This window comes from Macaca mulatta, chromosome 15 (genome assembly GCF_049350105.2).
Source record: "Macaca mulatta isolate MMU2019108-1 chromosome 15, T2T-MMU8v2.0, whole genome shotgun sequence".
NCBI classification, from domain to species: domain Eukaryota; kingdom Metazoa; phylum Chordata; class Mammalia; order Primates; family Cercopithecidae; genus Macaca; species Macaca mulatta.
In genome coordinates, this window is record NC_133420.1 from 9,169,793 (window position 1) to 9,190,067 (window position 20,275).

Here is a 20,275-nt window from a genome sequence, read left to right on the forward strand (position 1 = left end):
AGATGCCTCCTGCGTCCCGGAAGAGCCCGCGGGGCCGGGTGCGATGGCGGCGGTGGCTGCGCTGCAGCTGGGGCTGCGGGCGGCGGGGCTGGGACGGGTGAGCGCGGGGCGCCGGGGACGAGAGGGCGGTACGGGGCGAGGGGAGGGGTCCCGGAGCTCAGCCCGCCCGTCCGTGTCCGCAGGCCCCTGCCAGCGCCGCCTGGAGGAGCGTCCTCGGGATGTCCCCGCGCCCAGGTGAGGGCCGCAGGCCGGGCGGTGATCTAGGCGCATGGGCAGAGCCACCTGCTGTCTGCCCTGCGCTTTGAAGGAGTGTCGTGGGGATTGAAATGAGCCAACTGCCGGCTGAGCGGAGGTTCCCTGGGAGTGACAAGTTCCATATTAAAATGCTTTCAGTGGAACTGTGGTCGTGTGCCGGGCATGTAGCGAGCGCTTTGTCCTCACAACAACGCGAGGGGTAGCTCCTTGGTCGTTCCTATGTTACAGAGAAGGCTCGAGAATTACTTTCTAACGTCACATCCAGCTAATGGGTGGCCAGCCCAGGCTGAAAGCCCAGGGCTCTGAAAGTAAAGCGCATCTAAACACTGCGGCTTACGTGTTCCTCTCAGTGTGCAGCACAGGTTATTTTGCCATGTGTAGAGTGCTGTGCAAGCCTGCCGCAGACCTGCGTTTTTTTTTTTTTTTTTTTTGAGACGGAGTCTCGCGCTGTTGCCCAGGCTAGAGTGCAGTGGAGCTATCCCGGCTCACTGCAAGCTCCGCCTCCCAGGTTCACGCCATTCTCCTGCCTCAGCCTCCCGAGTCGCTGGGACTACAGGCGCCCGTCACCACACCCAGCTAATTTTGTGTGTGTGTATTTTTAGTAGAGACGGGGTTTCACCGTGTTAGTCAGGATGGTCTCGATCTCCTGACCTCGTGCTCCGCCCGCCTCGGCCTCCCAAAGTGCTGGGATTACAGGTGTGAGCCACCGTGCCCGTCCTTTTTTTTTTTTTTTTTTAATAAATAGTATCGGCAAGGTCGCTGGTGCTTTTCAGCGGATGGGACTCACCCTCTGAGAGCTTAAAGGCACCTTCTGTGTACATTCTTCCATCTTCACATTTACGATGAGTTGTAAAAATGGAAAGCTGTTAAGAGAGCTCTGTGAGCCATTACTCTGAGCTGACATGTTTCTCTACATAACACAATAACCACTAGTGCCTGGCTAAGCTACTTAGTAACTGTAGCTGCTTATTTTTTGTTTTTTATTTTTTGAGACAGGTTCGCTCTAATTGCCCAGGCTGGAGTGCAGTGGAACAATCTGCTCACAGCAACCACCTCCTCCCAGGTTCAAGCGATTTTCCTGCTTCAGCCTCCCGAGTAGTTGGGATTACAGGCATGTGCCACCATGCCAGGCTGATTTTTGTATTTTTAGTAGAGACAGGGTTTTCCCATATTGGTCAGGCTGGTCTCAAACTCCCGACCTTGTGATCTGCCCGCCTTGGCCTCCCAAAGTGCTGGGATTATGGGCGTGAGCCACCACGCCCGGCCAACTGTAGCTATTTATTAAATGCATTTTGAATGGATGAATGGTGCATCTTAGCGCAGTGGAATACATCTATATTCTTGAGTAAAAAGGCATGAGTTACCCAGGGTCGTGGTTGGTGGCCAAGCCAGCACTGAGCCCTAGATCTCACTCAGTTGGCAAACATACTCAGTGTGTGCCATGTCCTGGGCACTGGGTTAGGAGCTGGGCTGTGTACAGGTGCTGCTAGTTGGCTCTAGGAAGCAGGTTTTGATTGGTAGTACTGGAGTCTATCTTGGAACTGGCTGCTCCAGGTTATCTGTTCAAGGGCTCCTGGCCCCATGTCAGTGTTGTGAAACTTTCTCCAGGGGTGGCCTGGAGGCCAAGCAGATGTGGCAGTTCTGCAGCAGAAGCATCTGCCACAAAAGCGGAAGATGACTCCTTTCTTCAGTGGGTCCTGCTCCTCATCCCTGTGACTGCCTTTGGCTTGGGGACATGGCAGGTAAAGACTGGCATCTGGTGTGCATAACTCTGGGCCCTTGACCCAGCTGCCATCTGCTTGGGCTTATGCTCTGTCACTGCAGGTCCAACGTCGGAAGTGGAAGCTGAACCTGATTGCAGAGTTGGAGTCTCGAGTTCTGGCTGAGCCTGTCCCTCTGCCAGCAGAGTGAGTATGTGGCTGCCCCCCAGGGCCAGTCTCACTTGAGTTCAACAGCAGAGCCCTGGCTTCTGCTGGCCAGCCTGCCCCTTTTGGCGGGACTTTTAGTCACTGCCTTGACCTCAGGTGGAGCTCTCATCAGTCATCCTGTTGGGCTTGCTCTTGACACGTGACTGCCCTTGTGAAGCTACCTGAGGCCACCTCCTGACATATGGAGGAAAGTCTTACTTTGCATCCTGGGTGTCACCCTTTTTTCAGGTGTAGTGAACTTATCCTCCACAGGACCCAAGGCTCTGTGGCTGAGGACAGATAATGTAGGTCTCACTGTGAGGGTGGTCTTTTGAAAAAGTGCCCTAAATGATTTGTCTGCTCTCTCCCTAGAATATGCCCTACAGAGACAGGTATATTCAACCACATTTGCCATTCAGAGTAGCAAACAGTATGCCAGATTTGGCTTGCAGGTGGGATTTTGGCCCACATATTTTTTTTAAATTTCACATATTCATTGAGGAGTCCAGATTTTTAGCTTCTCTTGTAAAGCTGGACTCTGGCAGTGCAGATCCCCATTCCCACATGGCATGAGGGCCACTTCCCCTTTAGAGCGCATGCCCTTTGCCTTGCCACCCTCATTAGGGGATTCGTTTTCCAGCCAAACCTTGCTCGGCCACTGTTCTTATCTCCATGCAGCCCAATGGAACTGAAAAATATGGAGTATAGGCCAGTGAAGGTCAAGGGGTGCTTTGACCACTCCAAGGAGCTGTATATGATGCCCCGGACCATGGTGGACCCTGCCCGGGAGGCCTGGGAGGCTGGCCGCATCTCCTCCTCAACTCAGAGTGGGGCCTATGTGGTCACTCCCTTCCACTGCACTGACCTGGGGTGAGTAGGGTATGTGGGAGCTGGCTGTCCTGGCAGAGGCAGTCGGGGTATGCTAATTTACATCACTATTTCCTTCACAATCCCTAACCTTGGTAAGACCCTGAGGAACCCAAGGTACCCAGAAGATTCAATTCCTTGCATCGTTTAAGTCTCTAATTGTGACATTGACTTAACCTTCTCAGCTGGCTCATTTATGACTGGGTAATTTCTATATGTTGACCTCTGAAGGGAAAGGAGGGATTCGTGAAACAGGGGCCCCTCCTCTGGAGAACTCTCCAGTTGCCCACACATTAGATGATAGCGGACTATGAAGAGAGGCCAGTTGAGAGGAATTCAAGAGAAAGGACCTCAGCTCTACCTTGAGGGAGTGGAGGCAGGGATGGTTCCCTAGGGGGCGTTAAGAGATGGGAAGAACATTCCAGGCAAAGCAAATGATAGGTACAGGAGCACCTGTGTGATTAACTGGGGAACTGGAGGATTCACGTACAAAAGAAAATAACTGGGGCTCTTGTTAACCCATGGGTTCCTGTTTTAGGCCTGGGATAGGGCCCAAATGCTCATCTCCAGCAGGCTGGGGTGACAGGGTTGTTCCTCACGGCTGCCCTGGTTATGAGGGATTGGAGACAGCCATTGCCACAGTTCAGGGGAGAGGTGTGGGGTCTACTCTTGGATGGCAGTGTTGCTCACCAGTTGCACACTGGAGTGGGTAGACCACAAGATGCAGAGATAGAGGGGGAAAGCCGCATTTTTCAGGGAGGCTTTTACTGACCACGAAGGGGCCTCAAGAGAGGAAGACTGCCTGTGTGGCACTGCCAGGGCTCCCCTGAGCCAGTCCTGTTTTAAAAGCCTTCCTTGGTGCTCTAGTTGTTCCTATGGGTGCCTGAGTGACCGTGTTCATTCAAAAACCCTCCCCACCTGACATAGTCCTTTCATTACCCTAGAACCACCATCCTGGTTAATAGAGGGTTCGTTCCCAGGAAGAAAGTGAATCCTGAAACCCGGCAGAAAGGCCAGGTAAGGGACATGGACCCTTCCTACTTTAGAGAAGGCTCTGGGAGTCCGCCAGGCTCTGTGCAGTCTCACACCTTCCTTTATAGATTGAGGGAGAAGTGGACCTCATTGGGATGGTGAGGCTGACAGAAACCAGGCAACCTTTTGTCCCCGAGAACAATCCAGAAGGGAACCACTGGTATTACCGGGACCTGGAAGCTATGGCCAGAATCACAGGCGCAGAGCCCATCTTCATTGACGCCAACTTCCGTACGTTGTGACCAGCCCACCCCGGAATAAGTAGCTTTTGTCAATAACTGTCCTTCCTCCTAACTCTCATTGCCCAGTCACTGCCGTGGCTTATGTTCTCGCATGTGTGTATATGGAGGGGGGGCGGGCAGCAACTCAGCAAAGAGGAACCTCGGCAAGTACTGAGCAGACAAGGCTGGGGATGGTCACCCAAGGTAAAGGCCATACAGGACTTCCAACTGGCCACACAAAAATGACAACCACTAGGAAGTAGTGCAGAGGCTGGCAGGCAGCAGAGGGTGGACTTCAAGTCTGCTGTCTCTGCAGAGAGCACAGTCCCTGGAGGACCCATTGGAGGGCAAACCAGAGTTACTCTGAGGAACGAGCATCTGCAGTACATCGTGACCTGGTGAGTCCCCAGTGACCCTCTGGCTCCCTCCCCTTCAGCCCAGCAGCCTGCTAATGCCAGCTTTCTTTCAACCCCAAGGTATGGACTCTCTGCAGCTACATCATACCTGTGGTTTAAGAAATTCCTACGTGGGACACCTGGTGTGTGACAGATCAGCTGCTAAAGCCCTGTCCCTGAATAATGAAGTAAAAAGACTGCCTTTATGCTGGATCATGTGCTGCTGGTATAAAGTTCTGGCCTTCTACCTTAAATGAGCTCATGACTGGTTGATGATAAAATCCTGGCTTGGTTTCAGTCCAAAGAACTTTCCCAAAACTTGACACGCAAGGTACATCTCTAGGAAACAAAACGCCTGGTGTAAGAATATATAAGGGCAGGAAGGACCAGGTGTGGTGGCTCACTTGAAGTCAAGAGCTGAGACCAGCCTGGCTAACATGAATCAGCCAGCCACCTGGGATGCTGAGGCACCAGAATATCCTGAACCTGGGAGGCGAAGGTTGCTGTGAGATCACATCACTGCAACTCCAGCCTGGGCAACAGAGTGAGGCTATCTCAAAAAAAGGGTACTTCTTAGCCCCAAATAAGATTCAACCGAAGATACTCAACAGACGCTGGCTGAAGGAAAATTTGAATTTTAATTATTTTTATGTACAGAAAACTCAACAGTGTACATTTAACCCAGCTTAGTAGCAAGTTCTTTAGCCTTTGCCTTTTCGAGCTTGGCGATACGAGCCACAGACTTGGGACCCAGGACATTGCCGCCCCAGTGACGGCGGATCTGAAAAGACAGAAAGAGGCGGTCAGCTTGACTTGTTTTCTGATATTTTCAAGGTTATTAGTTGCGTTATTCTGTTGGACTGTTACAAGCTGATCGTCAGAACTTCTCGTAAGTTAAGCCAGCCAGTTATTTGGTAAAATGATTTGTGCATGACAATATTTTGTGTAAAGCTCTTACCTCATCGTATCTGTCGTTGTAATTGGTCCTGATAGCTTCCACCAGCTTAGCCAAAGCGCCTTTGTCTTCCCTAAAAGGCAGGAGGGAAAACAAAAGTGGGGCTTTTTTGGTCTTAGTTTCCCCTTTAGAACGCAGAAATATCTTCAGTTTTAGCTCAAGACAATCTTTTGCCTCAGATACAATGTTGACCACATGGTTTATTCAGGTGAAGAAATTCTTAACCATCACTGGCAAAAGTTCAAATACATTTTTTTTTTTTGAGACAGAGTCTCGCTCTGTCGCCCAGGCTGGAGTACAGTGGCTCAATCTCGGCTCACTGCAAGCTCCGCCTCCAGGGTTCATGCCATTCTCCTGCCTCAGCAGCTGGGACTACAGGTGCCCGCCACCACGCCTGGCTAATTTTTTTTGTATTTTTTAGTAGAGATGGGGTTTCACCATGTTAGGATGGTCTCAATCTCCTGACTTCGTGATCCACCCACCTCGGCCTCCCAAAGTGCTGGGATTACAGGCGTGAGCCACTGCATCCGGCAAATGTATTTCTTAAACTAAAAGATTGGCCTTTAAGGCAAGAGGAAACAACCGTGAGACATGGATTAAATGAGCTAGGGGAGGTTTGGGGCCAGGCTGTGTACTTACGAGTTCACCTGTGTGAAGGCGACAGTGGTGCAGGTCTTCCTGTGGACTAGACGGCCCAGTCTGGCCTTCCCCTTGATAATGCAGTAAGGGACCCCCATTTTACGACACAGGGCAGGCAAGAAGACAACCAGCTGGAAGAAAGCATTAGCTGAAGAGTGTATTTTGACCAAAAGCAGTAAATTTCAGAGTTCGCTTGGTGGCAACTGCTCAGGGTTAAAAAGCTCATGGATTTGCACTTCAAGGTTGAATTCAGTGAGAGATTCACATCATTGCAAGAGCCATGCATGTGCTGGATCTGTGTCAGTACTGTCCTCATCCACTTCAGTCCCACCACTGACTTGGCATTAGACCTACTCTCTCTTCCTAATACTGACACAGAAGCCCTTGGGTTAGCAGTCAACAGGCAAACGCACCTCGATGGGATCTACGTCATGTGCAATCACCACCAGCTGAGCCTTCTTGTTCTCCACCAAGGTGGTGACGGTGTTAACTCCTAGAACACACAACCACTTTGTAAGTAACCACAGACAGGGCCTGCTCCCCTCACAAGAAGCTGCTGGGCTCAGCTGTTGACTCAGTGTTAAAAAGCTCGGTTTTACTCTTCACAGTGATTTCAGGCGAAAAAATTCTACATCACTGCAACAGCCTGCCCCCAGTGTTCACCCTAAGGTGGGGCCTACTCACCTGCTCGAAGGACAGGTGGTCTTTTAGTGGGGACATCCCCTTTGCCAGCAGCTTTCTTCTCGGCCCGGGCCAACAGCCTCTGCTTCTTCTCTTGTTTTGTCTCTGGTCTGTACTTGTGGGCCAGCTTAAGCAGCTGAGTAGCTGGAAAAACACTCTTCAGTTTAGGCTTGCAGTCAAGGTTCTAATCCTTGTCACTTAATACAAATGCTAGACCACTGTCCTGCTATATGATGACTATAATGTAATGACAGATGCAGTTCAAGAAACCTAAGGCCATCCACCCTCATGTTCTGGATGAAATAAGGAATCCTTGCCTGAGAAACTCTTTCCACACCACAGAACCTCACCTGTTTGGCGGTCCAGGGCCTGGGTGAACTGGTTAATAGCAGGAGGCACTTTCAGCCGCTTATAGAGGATGGCTCTCTGCCGCTGCAACCTGATATAGCGAGGCCATTTCACAAAGCGGGTGAGGTCTCTTTTGGGCTGGATGTCCTGTCCTGAAAAATAAAGGGTGACATCGAGTGAGATTCAAATCCCATGTCAAGTTCATGTCTGGGGCCACCAAGAAGGGTGTTGGTGCATCAGCGATCTTGGTGGTTTAAAACGTCATCACCATCTTTCAGATAGCAAATATTCTTTTACATCATCTGCACACAAACACCTGAGAACCCGAGAGCACGATGCTTTTCCTCATCTAACAAGCCAAGGCGCCACCAAGTACAGCAGAATTGTTGTTCTAGTGCTTCGCCGTGACAATGCTACTGTACTTGTTTCCGGATGGCTAAGCTGAATCCAAGGTCACTACCCTACTGAGATGAATGCTCACTCAGCAACTCCCAATGAAAGCAAGGAACATGTATCATCATTACCCCCGTCTCTAAGAGACACGGGTTAAGGACTGCGACCACTTTACACCCACTAAAACCTACAGAATACGACACAACCCAATTACCCTTTTCCCTTGGGAAAACAGTTTTCATTCTGCCGTTACTCACCAATGCCAAAATTCTTAGGTCTTTTCTCAAACAGGGGATTCACCACTTTCTTGGCCTCCTGCTTTTTCACGACAGCAGGGGCCGGAGCCACCTTCTTTCCCTTGGCCTTCTTTCCTTTCGGCTGGGCAGAAAGGAAACGTCAGTTAAACCGCCGCCTCCACTCGTTTTGTCCGGGGTAGGTCTCAGGCTGGCTCCTCCAAAACAGGGCGCCGACAGCCCCTGCCTGAACGAGGCCGGCGAGCAGCGTTCTGCAGCCCCCCAGCACCACCCCTCGACAGGAGTGTCTCACATCAGCAAGAGCACGCAGCCCCAGGAACCCCGAGCGGCCGGAGCCCGGCTAAGCCCGAGGCTACGCTCTCTTCGCGTCGCCAACCCAGGAGACGCCCCGAACTCATGATCCCTCTGGATCGCTGCCCCGCAGGTTCTGGAAGCAACGGGGAGGGCTCAGAACTCGTCACTCAAGACCTATGGAGCGGCCCCCAGGAAGCCCAGGAGATGCTAAGGCTCCGGGCGCCTCGGCCCCGTCCACTCCGAACCGCGCATTGCGGCGCTCCAGGCCCTCCTCCCCCAGCCCAGCAACACCGGGATCAACGCATCCCACTCCCGGCCGCCCGGGGCTCTAGTCCATCTCAATGTCTCCGCGCCACACCGGGCAGGGCTCTCCTGGCGCCAGGCGGAGCAGGAGGCCCTCCGCGGTCGCGCCTGGAGGAGGATGGCAGCGGATACACCAGAGACCTGGCTATAGTGGCACGAAAACAGCACTCACTCACCATCTTGGGCGGCGGGAGGAAAGAGAAAGAAAAGGGAATTGTGGGTAATTTGTATGCGGCCTTGGAGATCGCGAGAGTTGATACTGGCACGGGATTTCAGATTTAAAGCAACAGCACTCCTGTAAATGTAAAAATCGAGGCGGGGCCGAGAGGCTGCGGCGCGGCGGGGAAGAGACGCTGCGGCGGGCAGGCCCGGCCGGGGGAGAGACGCGGGAAAGTGCGGGTCCCAGAGGCACTTGTCCACCCCGCCCCAGGCCGACCCGGCGGACGCGGCATCTGGTGCGCGGGCGCTGGGGTGGTTATGAGGGTGTAGTGGGGAGTGGGGATGGAGGTGGGGGGTGTGTGGGTGCGTAGGCGCAGAGGTCGGGGATCCACTTTCCTACGTGTGACTTAATTCCCCCACCCCGTCAAAAATGGGCACAAACAACGCGAGTGCTTCCAGGAGTCCGCTCGGCCGTGCGCCAGGCCGCGAACCTAGGGGGCCCCGGACCCTCCCTGAGCACCGCGCGCAGAGGCCCGGCCCGAAGGCCAGGCAGGTCCAGCGCCGAGGCTGTCCAGTGCGGCTTACATCAGAGGCCGAGAGGCGCGCGGGGCTTGAGCCCCTTGTCCCGGTGGAGGAGCCATGAGGGATGTTAAGCGAGGGAGTGGAATGGCCCCCCCCCCTTTTTTTTTTGAGGTAGTCTCCCCTTGTCGCCCAGGCTGGAGTGCAGTGGCGTGGTCTCGGCTCACTGCAACCTGTGCTTCCCGGGTTCAAGCGGTTCTCCTGCCTCAGCCTCCCGAGTAGCTGGGACTACAGGCGCCCACCACCACTCCCCGCTAATTTTTGTATTTTCAGTAGAGACGGGGTTTCAGTATGTTGGTCAGGCTAGTTTTTAGTCTCAAACTCCTGACCTCAGGTGATCCCTGCCTTGGCCTCCCGTGCTGGGATTACAGGCGTGAGCCACCGCGCCCGGCCGGAATGACCACTTTTTAGGACCTCTTCGCCGCCGCGCAGAGAATGGAGGGAGCGGGGCAGCCGGAGTGGGAATGGAAGGAAAGCGTGGATGTAGGCGGTGCAGAAGGACTCCTCGGATGGGAGGGCGTGGTGAGGGTGGCGGCGGGCTAAGAAGTTATGCCAGGGGCTGGTGATGAGCTTGCAGGCCTCTCTGGGACACTCTGTGGGCCTGGATATGAAGTTTGGACTGCAGCCCTGGACAGGGCTTGGAGGGCTGGCCAGGAGTTCCAGGATGAGCTTGCTCTGGCAAAGGCGGGGCCAGAGGAGAGTCCTGGAACCCCCCTGCAGTGCCTGCTGATGGACTGAGTTCATCTGTGTTTCAGTGATTGACTTTATTGGCAGAAAGGGAATCCCCAGAAATCTGCTAAGGTTGGGGCATAGAGGGTGTGTCCTGCTAAGGTTGGGGCATAGAGGGTGCCTGGGTTGACTCTGCCTGCACTCAGAGGTCTGTGCTGCACTCTAAGGTCCCAGGTCTTCCCGCTGCGCTGCCTGAGGCTCGGCCATGGCCCAGCAGAGAGCCCTGCCCCAGAGCAAGGAGACGCTGCTGCAGTCCTACAACAAGCGGCTGAAGGATGACATTAAGTCCATCATGGATAACTTCACCGAGATCATCAAGACCGCCAAGGTGGGGGTGGGGGGGACCACCAAGGGGAGCAGGGTTTGGGAAGAGATGGAGATAGGAGAGGCCAGGGGCTGAGCAGCGTGAGTGAATAGTGTTCCAGGCAGGAAGCACCCAGTGCACAGGGAGCTGGTCAGTAGATACACCAAATAATGGCACGTCCTGGCAAAGCAGCGCAAGGGGACTCTGGCTGGACTGCCGCGGCCCCACGTCCAGCCCTTACTAACAGTATGGGTTTGGGTGGAGATTTCACTTTTTAGTGCTTTAGTTTCTCCTGCTTTGTGGGGTCCTTATGATGACCCCACAATGACCTTATGATGACTGGTGAGTTTACCTGTGTAAAACACTTACTTGGGCACAGAGCCAGTGAGCAGGAGAAAAGCAGACTGAGGGGAGAAGTGGGGGGCCCTCCAGGCAGGTGGAGCGGTTGGCACTGGGGCCTGCAAGCCTGCTGACTGCTGCAGCTGGGCTGGATCCTTCCTGGCTGCTGCAGACCTGCAGGCTCCATAAGCAATGATGATAAGTATGGACGCTGGCATGTACTAAGTGCTTGCCATGTGTCAAACCACGTTGTGAGGCTGTCTGTGCCTGTTCTGCTGAATCTTCATGAGGAGTCTGTGAGGTGGGCACTGTTGTCCTCTTCATTTCAGGAGGAAACCCAGGCCCAGGAGACTTAGTGACTTGCCCAAGGTGACTCAGCTCATAACTGGCTGAGCCAGGATTTGAACCCACAAAGTCTAGGTCTTAACCGCTGAGGGTACCTGACACCCACCCTGAGCTGAGCCCTTGCAAGACCTGCTGGGAAGCCCTGTCCAGGTTAGCCGAACACACTGGCTGGGCTCCTGGCCCCTCTGTTCACCATCTGAGACTCCTTGACCACACCAGTCTGTCCCAGCCTCGTTTGGCCACCTGTAAACCAGGGGTGGCAGGCCAGGCTTCTGTGAAAATGTCATGGGCTGATGGTGGTTAAGTGCGTGACACAGCCTGGCACCTGGGAAGTGATCAGGAAATGGTCGCTGAAAAAAAAATACATCATCCCTTCACTCATCCAGCAGTTTACCAAATGCCAAGCAAGTGACAAGGGTTCCCACCAGACAGGGCTCCCACAGCGCAAAAAGACTGGTCCAAGATAAGCCCCCATCCCTGCATGTAGCACAGTAAGCAGTGTGAGTTGCCTCCATTTGTCTTGAGCAAGGTGCCTGTTGTCTCTCATGGCCAGAAAAAGAGAGGATGGAATTGAACCTTGCCAGAGGTCTGGCTGACAGCGCTCAGGTCTGTAGACAGCACCACAGACAGGTTGTGGATAGTGTGGGCATCCTGGTCAGATGACAGTTACCGTAAGCTGGGCTGGGCCGGGCCAGGGGTGCGGGTGCCTTGACTGGGTTGATTCTAGGTTTTCTTGTTTGCCCCCAGATTGAGGACGAGACGCAGGTGTCACGGGCCACTCAGGGTGAACAGGACAATTACGAGATGCACGTGCGAGCCGCCAACATTGTGAGTGGCCAGGGTGGAGGGCACAGCCTGGGCTCCAGGAGCATCAGTCCCGGCTGGGGTTTCCTGGGTGGAGTGTAGGGGGTTCTGGGGCTGGTCTGCTCTTCTTCCCCCGAGGAGCAGAAGGAGGCAAATGTAGAGATGCTTTGGTTTCACCAGTCAACAGCTTTAAAGAATGAGGTGGGGGCAAATCATTTCTCAGGAGACTGTCCTCACGTAGGGCACTTGGAGGAGAGCTGGGCAGAAAGCCGCCCATACCCGTCCTGTAGCTGTGCAGTGGCCAGGAAGAGGGCAGCCCTTCCTGCTAACTCACGAGTTCCTAAGGTCAGTTGTGAGTGAAAAGACAAACAGCTGAATGGAACTGTAGGCGCCATTGGATTCCTTCGGATCACAGGAGAAACACAGCGAGCAGATATTCCTGCAGGTGCACGGCCAGGGCTCAAAATGCACGGCAAAAGGTCTCACAGGAGCTCTGCCCAGCTGGCAGCCATGCTGACCCCACCCCGGGGCAGGAGGCAAAATGGGATCGTAGTTTTATCTGTGGGGTTTGAGTTTTTCATGAGCAGAATGTGCACCTGCATGATTGGACTGGAGGCCAGTCCTGCAGGAGTGAAGCCAGAGTCCAGAGGCTGAGGGAGGGGAGGGCCTTCCCTGCAGAACTGACATCCTAGTTGGCTCACTTAATTCTCACAAATGAACCTGTGGAGGTCAGGGGTAGAGTCCCACTTTGCAGATGAGAAGCTGAGGCTCCCAGAGAGGCCATCCCTTGCCCCACATCAGCCACCTGCAGGCAGGGCCGCTGTCACCCCTCACCCTGTGCCCGCCCTGGTTCTGATGGCCACAGGTCCGAGCCGGTGAGTCCCTGATGAAGCTGGTGTCCGACCTCAAGCAGTTCCTGATCCTCAACGACTTCCCTTCAGTGAATGAGGCCATCGACCAGCGCAATCAGCAGCTGCGCGCGCTGCAGGAGGAGTGTGACCGGAAGCTCATCACGCTGCGAGACGAGATCTCCATCGACCTCTATGAGCTGGAGGAGGAGTATTACTCGTCCAGGTATAAATAGCGCTGGACTCCCCATGCAGAACGGGAGCCCGCCTACCTGGGCCTGGCCAGCAGGCAAGGCTGCCTTCTGCTTTTTCAAATTCTTGCTGGTCTTGGCAGTGGAGCCGTGCCTGGGTTTCAGAGCAGAGCTTCTGACCAGAGCGTTTGATCGACAGACAATTCACAACCATCTGCCAGGGCCCTGGGCCTTTCCCACAGTGCAGTGTGATGAAAACCACAGGACTCAATGCCAGTCGGATAGGCCGGGTCTGGAGAAGGGAGGCGCCTGGCTGTATCCCCCGCAGGTCCTCTTCCCAGAGCCTTCCTCCTCAGGCAGTGCCTTCTGGGGCTGGGCTGCTCCTGTTAGCTTCTGAATCCATATGTAGAGATTTCAGCCAAGGCTGGGCCAGCCCCTCTTGGGCAGTCAGGTCCACACCTATGTCCAGGGCACCAGGGTTACAATTCCATGTGGATGTCACCAAACCCCAGTGTGGAGGCAGGGACAGTCATAGGAGTGTGGGGGGATGAAGCCCAGGCAGGGAATGAGGGAATGGCCTTGAAAGCCGTTGGAGCTCTAGTTTCTGACCCACTCAGCCTTATCCACGGAGCTGGAGCCGACCTACATGCCAGGCCTCATGCTGGGCCCCGGGGATGCAGAAGGGTCAAAACCCATTATCCTGACCCTCGTGGGGCCATGTAAGAAGCTGAAACCTTTGGCCATTTGAGCTGGAGGGGCCCTGAGAAATCAGAGTCCATGTATCATTTACCTGGGGTAAACTTAGGCTGGAGACAGGGAAGCCCTCCACTCTGCCCCATTAGCTCAGAAAATCAAGATTCAGTCCAGCAGATGCAGTGTCTGTGTCCATCTTGTGCCTTCTCCTGGACAAACCTTCCTGGTGGTGGGTTTAAAATGCCCCTTTCTGCCCAGTGGCCATGCTGGGAGCCACAGATGTCCAGAGCCAGCATGACCTGGGACTTGGTTTCCCTGTCCTGGGCTCAGTGGCACTGCTCAGCTGCAGCAGTTCTAGAGTTTTCCAGGGTGTTCTGGGGGAATATTTGGTCCTCAGTACTCATTAACTCAGCAGATATGAGGCAGCATTTCCTCCACGCTAGTGGCTGAGAGGGGTCCTGGGGTGTTTCACACCCTTCTGGGCATCTCCTTCCACAGCTGTTGGGTTTGTCTGTTTCTTGGAGGCAGCCACTGTCGCTGAGGGCCCCTGGACAGAGCAGCTGTGGACCTGTAATTCAGCCTGCCTGCCTTGCCTTGGGGCAGGGAGAGAGGGAACCTGCCCACGGCCCTGCAGCAAAGCGGGGCGCAAACCCAGGACATGTGTGCCAGGCTTCCCATGCCCTCCCCCAACAGTCCCTTGGCTTCACCTAGAGGGGCTTCCAGGCCAGCCTGTGTCTCCTCCCGCAGGCATGTTGTCCACACCAGCGCCCCCTGGGGGCCTCACACAGCTCCTGTGGCAGAAGCAGTTGCTCCCTCCTCTGTACATTGCCTTTAAGCGACAAGGGCTGGGCTGAGTTTCCTCTGTCCCTTCCTGTTGGTGCCCCAAAGGGCGCTACGCTCCCCGCCCCATCCCGCATGAGCTGTGCCTCCGTGCTCGCCTGCCCCCTCTCCGCTGTTTAGTTGCTCTTTCTGGCTCTGCCTATCCTCCGCTTTCCTCGGGATGCCACTCTGTGCCCAGGACGGTTCTGAGACTGAACACTGAGGGCAGGAGCAAGAGAGGAAGCCAGGGGTGAGGCAGGCCGCGGGAAAGCCAGGGCCCCTGCCTGCAGGTTAGCACGAGGCGAGCATGGACTGTCACAGCTGCGGGCCTGGGAAGGGCTAGCTGTGCTCTTCACCTGCATCCTGGCTGCCGCGAGGATTCCCTGCGTTAGAGGTGGGGACGCCTGCTGGAGGCCACCTGGCTGGTGTAGCACTACCAGGAAGTGCCAGGGCCTGTGTTCCCAGCTGTCGCCCCCTTCAGGCTAAGTTGCAGGTAGCGACCAACCCAGAAAGAAGACAGTCTCTGCCCTCCGAGAGCTGTTTGCAGTGCAGTGACACTGGGGTTTCTGCAGTCAGGGAGGAGGGAGGGCTGCCAGCCTGACAGCTTCTTGCAAGAGGAGGGGGACCAGCACCAGCTGGGAAGCATAGGCTAGGACAGGCCCACGTGGAGGCTGGGCAGGAAGGGCTTGCTGACGTCACACAGCTGCTGGTGGTTGGGCCAGGGCGGCTTCCTCCTTTAAGGATGCTGGGGTGGCTCTCAACGCTGGCCCCCTCTCTCTGCCAGGCCTGCCGACTCGGGACAGATGGCGCAGGAGTGGAGAAAGGGAAAGGCAGGTCTGGGGTGTGGTCGTGTTTTCTTAACTCTGCTTCTGTCTTGCTCTCCCCTCCCCTGGCTTTCCTCTCTGCCTGCTCCTGTCTCTCCCTGGGGTTTCTGGTGGTGGAAAAGCTCAAGCCTTTGCGAAGCTAATGACCTGCCTCTGTGCGAAGCTTACGGGAGGCTGGACCTCGACACAGACTCTGCTGATGGCCTCTCGGCCCCTCTGCTGGCGTCCCCGGAGCCCAGTGCTGGCCCCCTACAGGTGGCAGCCCCTGCCCACTCTCATGCTGGTGGCCCTGGCCCCACTGAGCATGCCTGAGCCTCCGGGGCCACCCTTCGTTCTCAGGAACAAAACCTGAGGCTGCCCTCTGGATGCCGCCATAGCCTTGCTTCTCTCAGCCTAGGTTCCCATTTGGGGACTTCCTTGGGAAGCTTGTTAGCCCAGGGTGGGTCCAGCCAGGTCAGTAGGGAAACAGTTGTTTCCCTAGCCATTTCTGAACAGCACATCATTCCCTGAGTTACCATCTCTGTTTGCTGCCTTCCTGGCCGACCAGGTGAAAGAAGGTTTCCAAGCTAGGTCTGGCATGTTGGGGATCTCAGCAGTGGGGCAGGAGGGCACGTGATTTCAGGGGAGTCCTGACCTGAGCCTGTTGTCAGAGTTGGGAGGGGCTCTGAGCAGTGTTGGGCAGGCTGGGTCTCCCATTCCGAGGCCAGGGTTCCTGTGCAGAGCCCCACCCACTGGTTTTTGCCCTGAGCCACATATGTCTGTGCCATGGGCTGAATGCCACGACAGGTGCGTGTGACAGCGGCCGCCCACACATGTGGAAGCTAGGTGGGAGTCATTCATAATTCTGCCTTTGTAATGAGACTTGATTAAAACTCCACCACCCTTTTGCGTTGGTCCTCTTTCTTCCTCATTCCTCGTCAGTTCAGGACCACCCTTGGTCTCCCAGCAGCTGTCCAAGCAGCAGCTCCTCAGCTCTGGAGGACAGCCTGGCCTGAAGTCACCCTCGCCCCATTGGCACCTGGTAGGTCCCCAGTATTCAGTGAATGGACCTGCTGCCATCATTGCACATCCAGGCACCTGTGCCTCTGCTGGCATCTCATCCTCACTGCCACCAGAGCCGGTGCTCCTAGTGCCGATATTTCAGAGAGGAGAGAATGTGGACTTAGAAGGGGTGAGGTGTACCCACAGCCACAGAGCTAGGAAGTGAAGTGGCAGAAATCAGAACTTGAACCTGATGGAAGTCTAGACCCAGTGTCTTTTGGTGCCAGGCTCACCTTAGAAATGTAGAAGTCACAGCACTGGGCAGGAAGTGTGAGGGGAGCACACCTGTCCCCTAACTCCCCCACCTCCAATTCCTCCACCACCATCCATGTGCTTCATCTTCTCATGGGGAGGCCATCATCTTCCCCGATCTATGAATGAGGTGACAGCCCAGGATCCAGCCTTGGGGACAGGTAAGAACACAGCTGACCCGTCACCCCGTGAACCAGAGAACCTCACAGCCAAGCAGCAGGCACTAGACAGACAGGAGCCTGAGGCCTAGCCCTGACTCTGGGTCTGGCTTTTGGGGTGGCCTAGGGAAGTTGCTTTCCCTCTGAGGGATTATTTCCCCATTGATATGTGTGGTGATCTCCTGCACTGTTTTAGCTGTGGAAATGCCTTGTACTTAACCACTAAGGAAGAAAAATATTACAACCAGATGGAAGCATATACGAAGGGAAAGCCCGGAAGGAACTGGCCAGACTTTGTGGTGGGATCCCACTCGTCCTGCTCCTAAACACCTGAGCAGTAAGACCTTCTGCCGTCAGTTTTGTTTTCTGCTTGACCAGGACCATCGTTCCCATGTGAAAATCAAGTCATTTCTCCTTAGAGCCAAGCCGCTTTGCTGACCCCTTTTCCTCTCCAGCTCCTGGCCCTTGGCAGCAGAGCTCCACAGGGAAGCAGCTGATACCCATTTGCGGTTCTCTTGGGCCTGAGTCAGACAGGTTTTGTCTCCATGACTCTAGCAAAACTATGCGTATTAAGGTCAGGAGTGGCCTCCATGCTCCTAAGCCCTGGCCCATCCTCAGTCTATGTCACTCTTTTATCCCAAGCCTTTTATTTTGAGGGCAGTTGAGCTCATGGAAGTACTCGTCAGTTTGCCTCTCTGAGCACATTCTCCTTCTCCCATCACCACAACCAAAATGGATGATTTCCATATCCTCTAGTATCTAGTCACATTCAGATTTTTTCAGTTGTTCCCCAAATAGTTTTTTTTTTTTTTTTTTTTTTTGAGACGGAGTCTCGCTCTGTCGCCCAGGCTGGAGTGCAGTGGCCGGATCTCAGCTCACTGCAAGCTCCACCTCCCGGGTTTACGCCATTCTCCTGCCTCAGCCTCCCGAGTAGCTGGGACTTCAGGCGCCAGCCACCTCGCCCGGCTAGTTTTTTGTATTTTTTAGTAGAGACGGGGTTTCACCGTGTTAGCCAGGATGGTCTCGATCTCCTGACCTTGTGATCCGCCCATCTCGGCCTCCCAAAGTGCTGGGATTACAGGCTTGAGCCACTGCGCCCGGCCCAAATAGTTTTTTTAATGCCTTTTTTTTTTTTTTTTTTTTTCCTATTCCAGAGGTCTTTTTTCTTTTCTTTTTTTTTTTTTTAACACCTATGATGCCATGAATTCATAGGGAAGAGTTTCCAGCAGCTCAGGCTCCTTCCCATTGGTTCTCACAAAGGACGCTTCTCTGGGTGGAGCAGGCTGGCGCTTCAGTTGAATCCGGGTACCTTTCTCTTTGGCTTCCTTCTTTTAATGATCACTTTCCTTCACGCGTTTCAGGAAGCCATCTCGGCTCTTAGAGTCCTTCATGTGCTCGTTACACATATTTATTCTCTTGGCAAGAATCTTGCCCTTAACTTATTTGTTTACAACAATGCCAGCAGCATGCTGGGGAACATTGTAGACTCTTTCAGTTGAGCCATGGTAACACTTGGGGGCCATTCCTTTTTGAACAGTTCCCATTCCCTTAATGTCTACAATATCACCCTTCTTATTGATTCACATACACGTGGCCAAAGGAACAACTGCATGTTTTCTAAATGGCTTAGAGAACACGTATCAGGTACCTCTCCTCTTTCCCTTTGTGTTTGTCATTTTGGCCAGTTACTGGAAGATGGCGGTTCCAGCTGAAAAGCTTTTATGCCTGTTTTTATTGTGTGTTGCATGTGGTTGTTATTTTGGAGTCTTAAAATGTAGAACAGGACCAGGTCAGGCATGGTGGCTCATGCCTGTAATCCCAAAACTTTGGGAAGCCAAAATGGACAGATCACTTAAGGTCAGGAGTTTTGAGACTAGTCTGGGCAACATGCCAAAACCCCTTCTCTACTAAAAAAAATATATAGAAATTAGCTGGGCGTGGTGGCTCACGCCTGTAATCTCAGCACTTTGGGAGGCCGGGGCAGGCAGATCACTTGAGGTCGGGATTTCGAGACCAGCCTGACCAACATGGAGAAACCCCGTCTCTACTGAAAATACAAAAATTAGCCAGCCGTGGTGGCGCATGCCTGTAATCTCAGCTGCTCGGGAGGCAGAGGCAGGAGACTCGCTTGAACCCAGGAGGCGGAGGTTGCAGTGAGCCGAGATTGGGCCACTGCACTCCAGCCTGGGCAACAAGAGCAAAACTACCTCAAACAAAAAAAAAAAAAAAAAAAAAAAAGAAAGAAAGAAAAAGAAATTAGCCAGGCATGGTGGCACGCGCCTGTAGTCCCAGCTACTTATGAGACTGAGGCAGGAGAATCACTTGAACCCAGGAGGTGGAGATTGCAGTGAGCCAAGATCATACCATTGCACTCCAGCCTGGGAGAAAGAGTGAGACTCCCCGTTTCAAAAAAATAAAACAGGACCAGAGTGGTGGTGAGATGGGAGTGAGTCCAGTCGGATTCTGAAGGTGCTGTGAAGGCACAGTTGACAGGATTTGCTAAAGCACTGGATGTGGGGAATAAGAAAGGAGTCAGTGGTTTCAAGGTCTGGCCCAAGCACCTGGAAGGATGGAGCTGCTTTAACTGAAAGAAGGGTTGGCAGTTAGAGGAAGAGATGGGGCTTGGGGGGGTCAGATGCCCATTCTGAACTCAGTAGGTGATGGTGTTAAGATACCCAGCAGTTCAGGGGAGTCAGCAGCAGCGTCACACCCATCCCCCATGCAACATCACCTCTAGCTTGGTCTGAATGGCAGTGGGATGTCAGAACTAATTAACCTTAGTATCACTGTAGTTGGCATTCAACCCCCACACTGCTAAATTTGACTGCCTTTTTTAAAAATGAAAAAAGTATATGTTTCTTGAGACAACCTGGCACTCCAGGCTAGAATGCAGTGGCGTGATCTTGGCTCACTGCAACCTCTGCCTCCCGGGTTCAAGTGATCCTCTCTTCTCAGTCTCCTGAGTAGTGGGATTACAGGGGCCGGCCACCATGCTGGGCTAATTTAATTTTTTGTGTGTGTGGAGGCAGGGTTTCACTATGTTGCCCAGGCTGGTTTCCAACTCTAGGGCTCAAGTGATCCTCCCACCTTGGCCTCCCAAAGTGCTGGGATTACAGGCGTGAGCCACTGTGCCCGGCCAAAAAAATTTTTTTAAATCACCTCATGGCAGAAGTTAGGGGAAGAAAGTTTAGTTCTGTTTCAAATACAACAGTTCTTACTGTTTCTAATATATATATATTAGCAGCCACGTTTTCAAATTGTAATTTAAGACTCAAGTTCTCCCTTCTCGACCAACAGGGTGGCCCTGGAAGGGGCTCTGGGTCCTTAACGAGCCTGTAATTTTCCAGTGCAGGAACTGGGGTGTGGTGGTCCCAAGCCTCAGACCATGACCTCTCCTTTCTCCTGCCCCTAGTGAGTTATTATAAAGGCCACATCTTGTGTTAAATATCGTAGTGTGGGCCGGGCACAGTGGCTCATGCCTGCAATCCCAGCACTATGGGAGGCAGAGGTGGGTGGATCACCTGAGGTCAGGAGTTCCAGACCAGCCTGGCCAATATGGTGAAACCCCGTCTCTACTAAAAATACAAAAATTAGGCCGGGCGCGGTGGCTCACGCCTGTAATCCCAGCACTTTGGGATGCCGAGGC

General features: G+C 53.8%; 3 protein-coding genes, 2 long non-coding RNA genes and 4 other non-coding genes across 15 annotated transcripts; 3 read left to right on the plus strand and 6 right to left on the minus strand.

Annotated features, from left to right (window-relative positions):
• Positions 1–24: 24 nt before the first annotated feature.
• On the plus strand, positions 25–5,642 carry SURF1 (SURF1 cytochrome c oxidase assembly factor). Of its 6 annotated transcripts, XM_077967240.1 has the most exons (10): positions 25–97; positions 183–234; positions 1,252–1,318; positions 1,864–1,997; positions 2,080–2,162; positions 2,841–3,032; positions 3,974–4,046; positions 4,130–4,292; positions 4,599–4,680; positions 4,759–5,642. In XM_077967240.1, exons 6-10 carry the CDS (start codon positions 2,845–2,847, stop codon positions 4,826–4,828), a joined length of 576 nt encoding a protein of 191 aa, XP_077823366.1. In that variant the 5' UTR covers positions 25–97; positions 183–234; positions 1,252–1,318; positions 1,864–1,997; positions 2,080–2,162; positions 2,841–2,844; the 3' UTR covers positions 4,829–5,642. The 6 variants fall into 6 exon arrangements, with proteins under 6 accessions (XP_077823366.1, XP_077823369.1, XP_002799989.3 ...); XM_077967243.1 differs by lacking the exon at positions 1,252–1,318 and having other exon boundaries at positions 183–255; positions 1,844–1,997; XM_002799943.4 differs by lacking the exon at positions 1,252–1,318.
• RPL7A (ribosomal protein L7a) lies at positions 5,288–8,756 on the minus strand. Its single transcript, NM_001144039.1, is given in 8 exon segments — positions 5,288–5,458; positions 5,636–5,705; positions 6,272–6,402; positions 6,685–6,764; positions 6,956–7,096; positions 7,303–7,452; positions 7,951–8,071; positions 8,721–8,756. Coding segments are annotated over 8 exon segments (801 nt in total). The 5' UTR covers positions 8,724–8,756; the 3' UTR covers positions 5,288–5,353.
• On the minus strand, positions 5,802–5,869 carry LOC114672892 (small nucleolar RNA SNORD36). The gene has a single exon (XR_003723423.1). It is a non-coding gene; the product is annotated as a small nucleolar RNA SNORD36 (small nucleolar RNA).
• LOC114672890 (small nucleolar RNA SNORD36) lies at positions 6,474–6,546 on the minus strand. Its single transcript, XR_003723421.2, has one exon. It is a non-coding gene; the product is annotated as a small nucleolar RNA SNORD36 (small nucleolar RNA).
• Positions 6,840–6,913, minus strand: LOC114672891 (small nucleolar RNA SNORD36). The gene has a single exon (XR_003723422.2). It is a non-coding gene; the product is annotated as a small nucleolar RNA SNORD36 (small nucleolar RNA).
• Positions 7,026–16,064, plus strand: MED22 (mediator complex subunit 22). Of its 2 annotated transcripts, none has more exons than XM_015116416.3 (5): positions 7,026–8,999; positions 10,179–10,339; positions 11,747–11,827; positions 12,669–12,877; positions 15,301–16,064. In XM_015116416.3, exons 2-5 carry the CDS (start codon positions 10,217–10,219, stop codon positions 15,488–15,490), a joined length of 603 nt encoding a protein of 200 aa, XP_014971902.1. In that variant the 5' UTR covers positions 7,026–8,999; positions 10,179–10,216; the 3' UTR covers positions 15,491–16,064.
• On the minus strand, positions 7,533–7,607 carry LOC114672900 (small nucleolar RNA SNORD24). Its single transcript, XR_003723429.1, has one exon. It is a non-coding gene; the product is annotated as a small nucleolar RNA SNORD24 (small nucleolar RNA).
• LOC144334989 (uncharacterized) lies at positions 15,117–18,878 on the minus strand. Its single transcript, XR_013405334.1, has 2 exons — positions 18,808–18,878; positions 15,117–17,078 (listed from the first exon to the last, which is right to left on the minus strand). It is a non-coding gene; the product is annotated as an uncharacterized LOC144334989 (long non-coding RNA).
• LOC144334990 (uncharacterized) lies at positions 17,264–20,275 on the plus strand. The gene is made up of 3 exons (XR_013405335.1): positions 17,264–17,559; positions 18,922–19,659; positions 20,136–20,275. It is a non-coding gene; the product is annotated as an uncharacterized LOC144334990 (long non-coding RNA).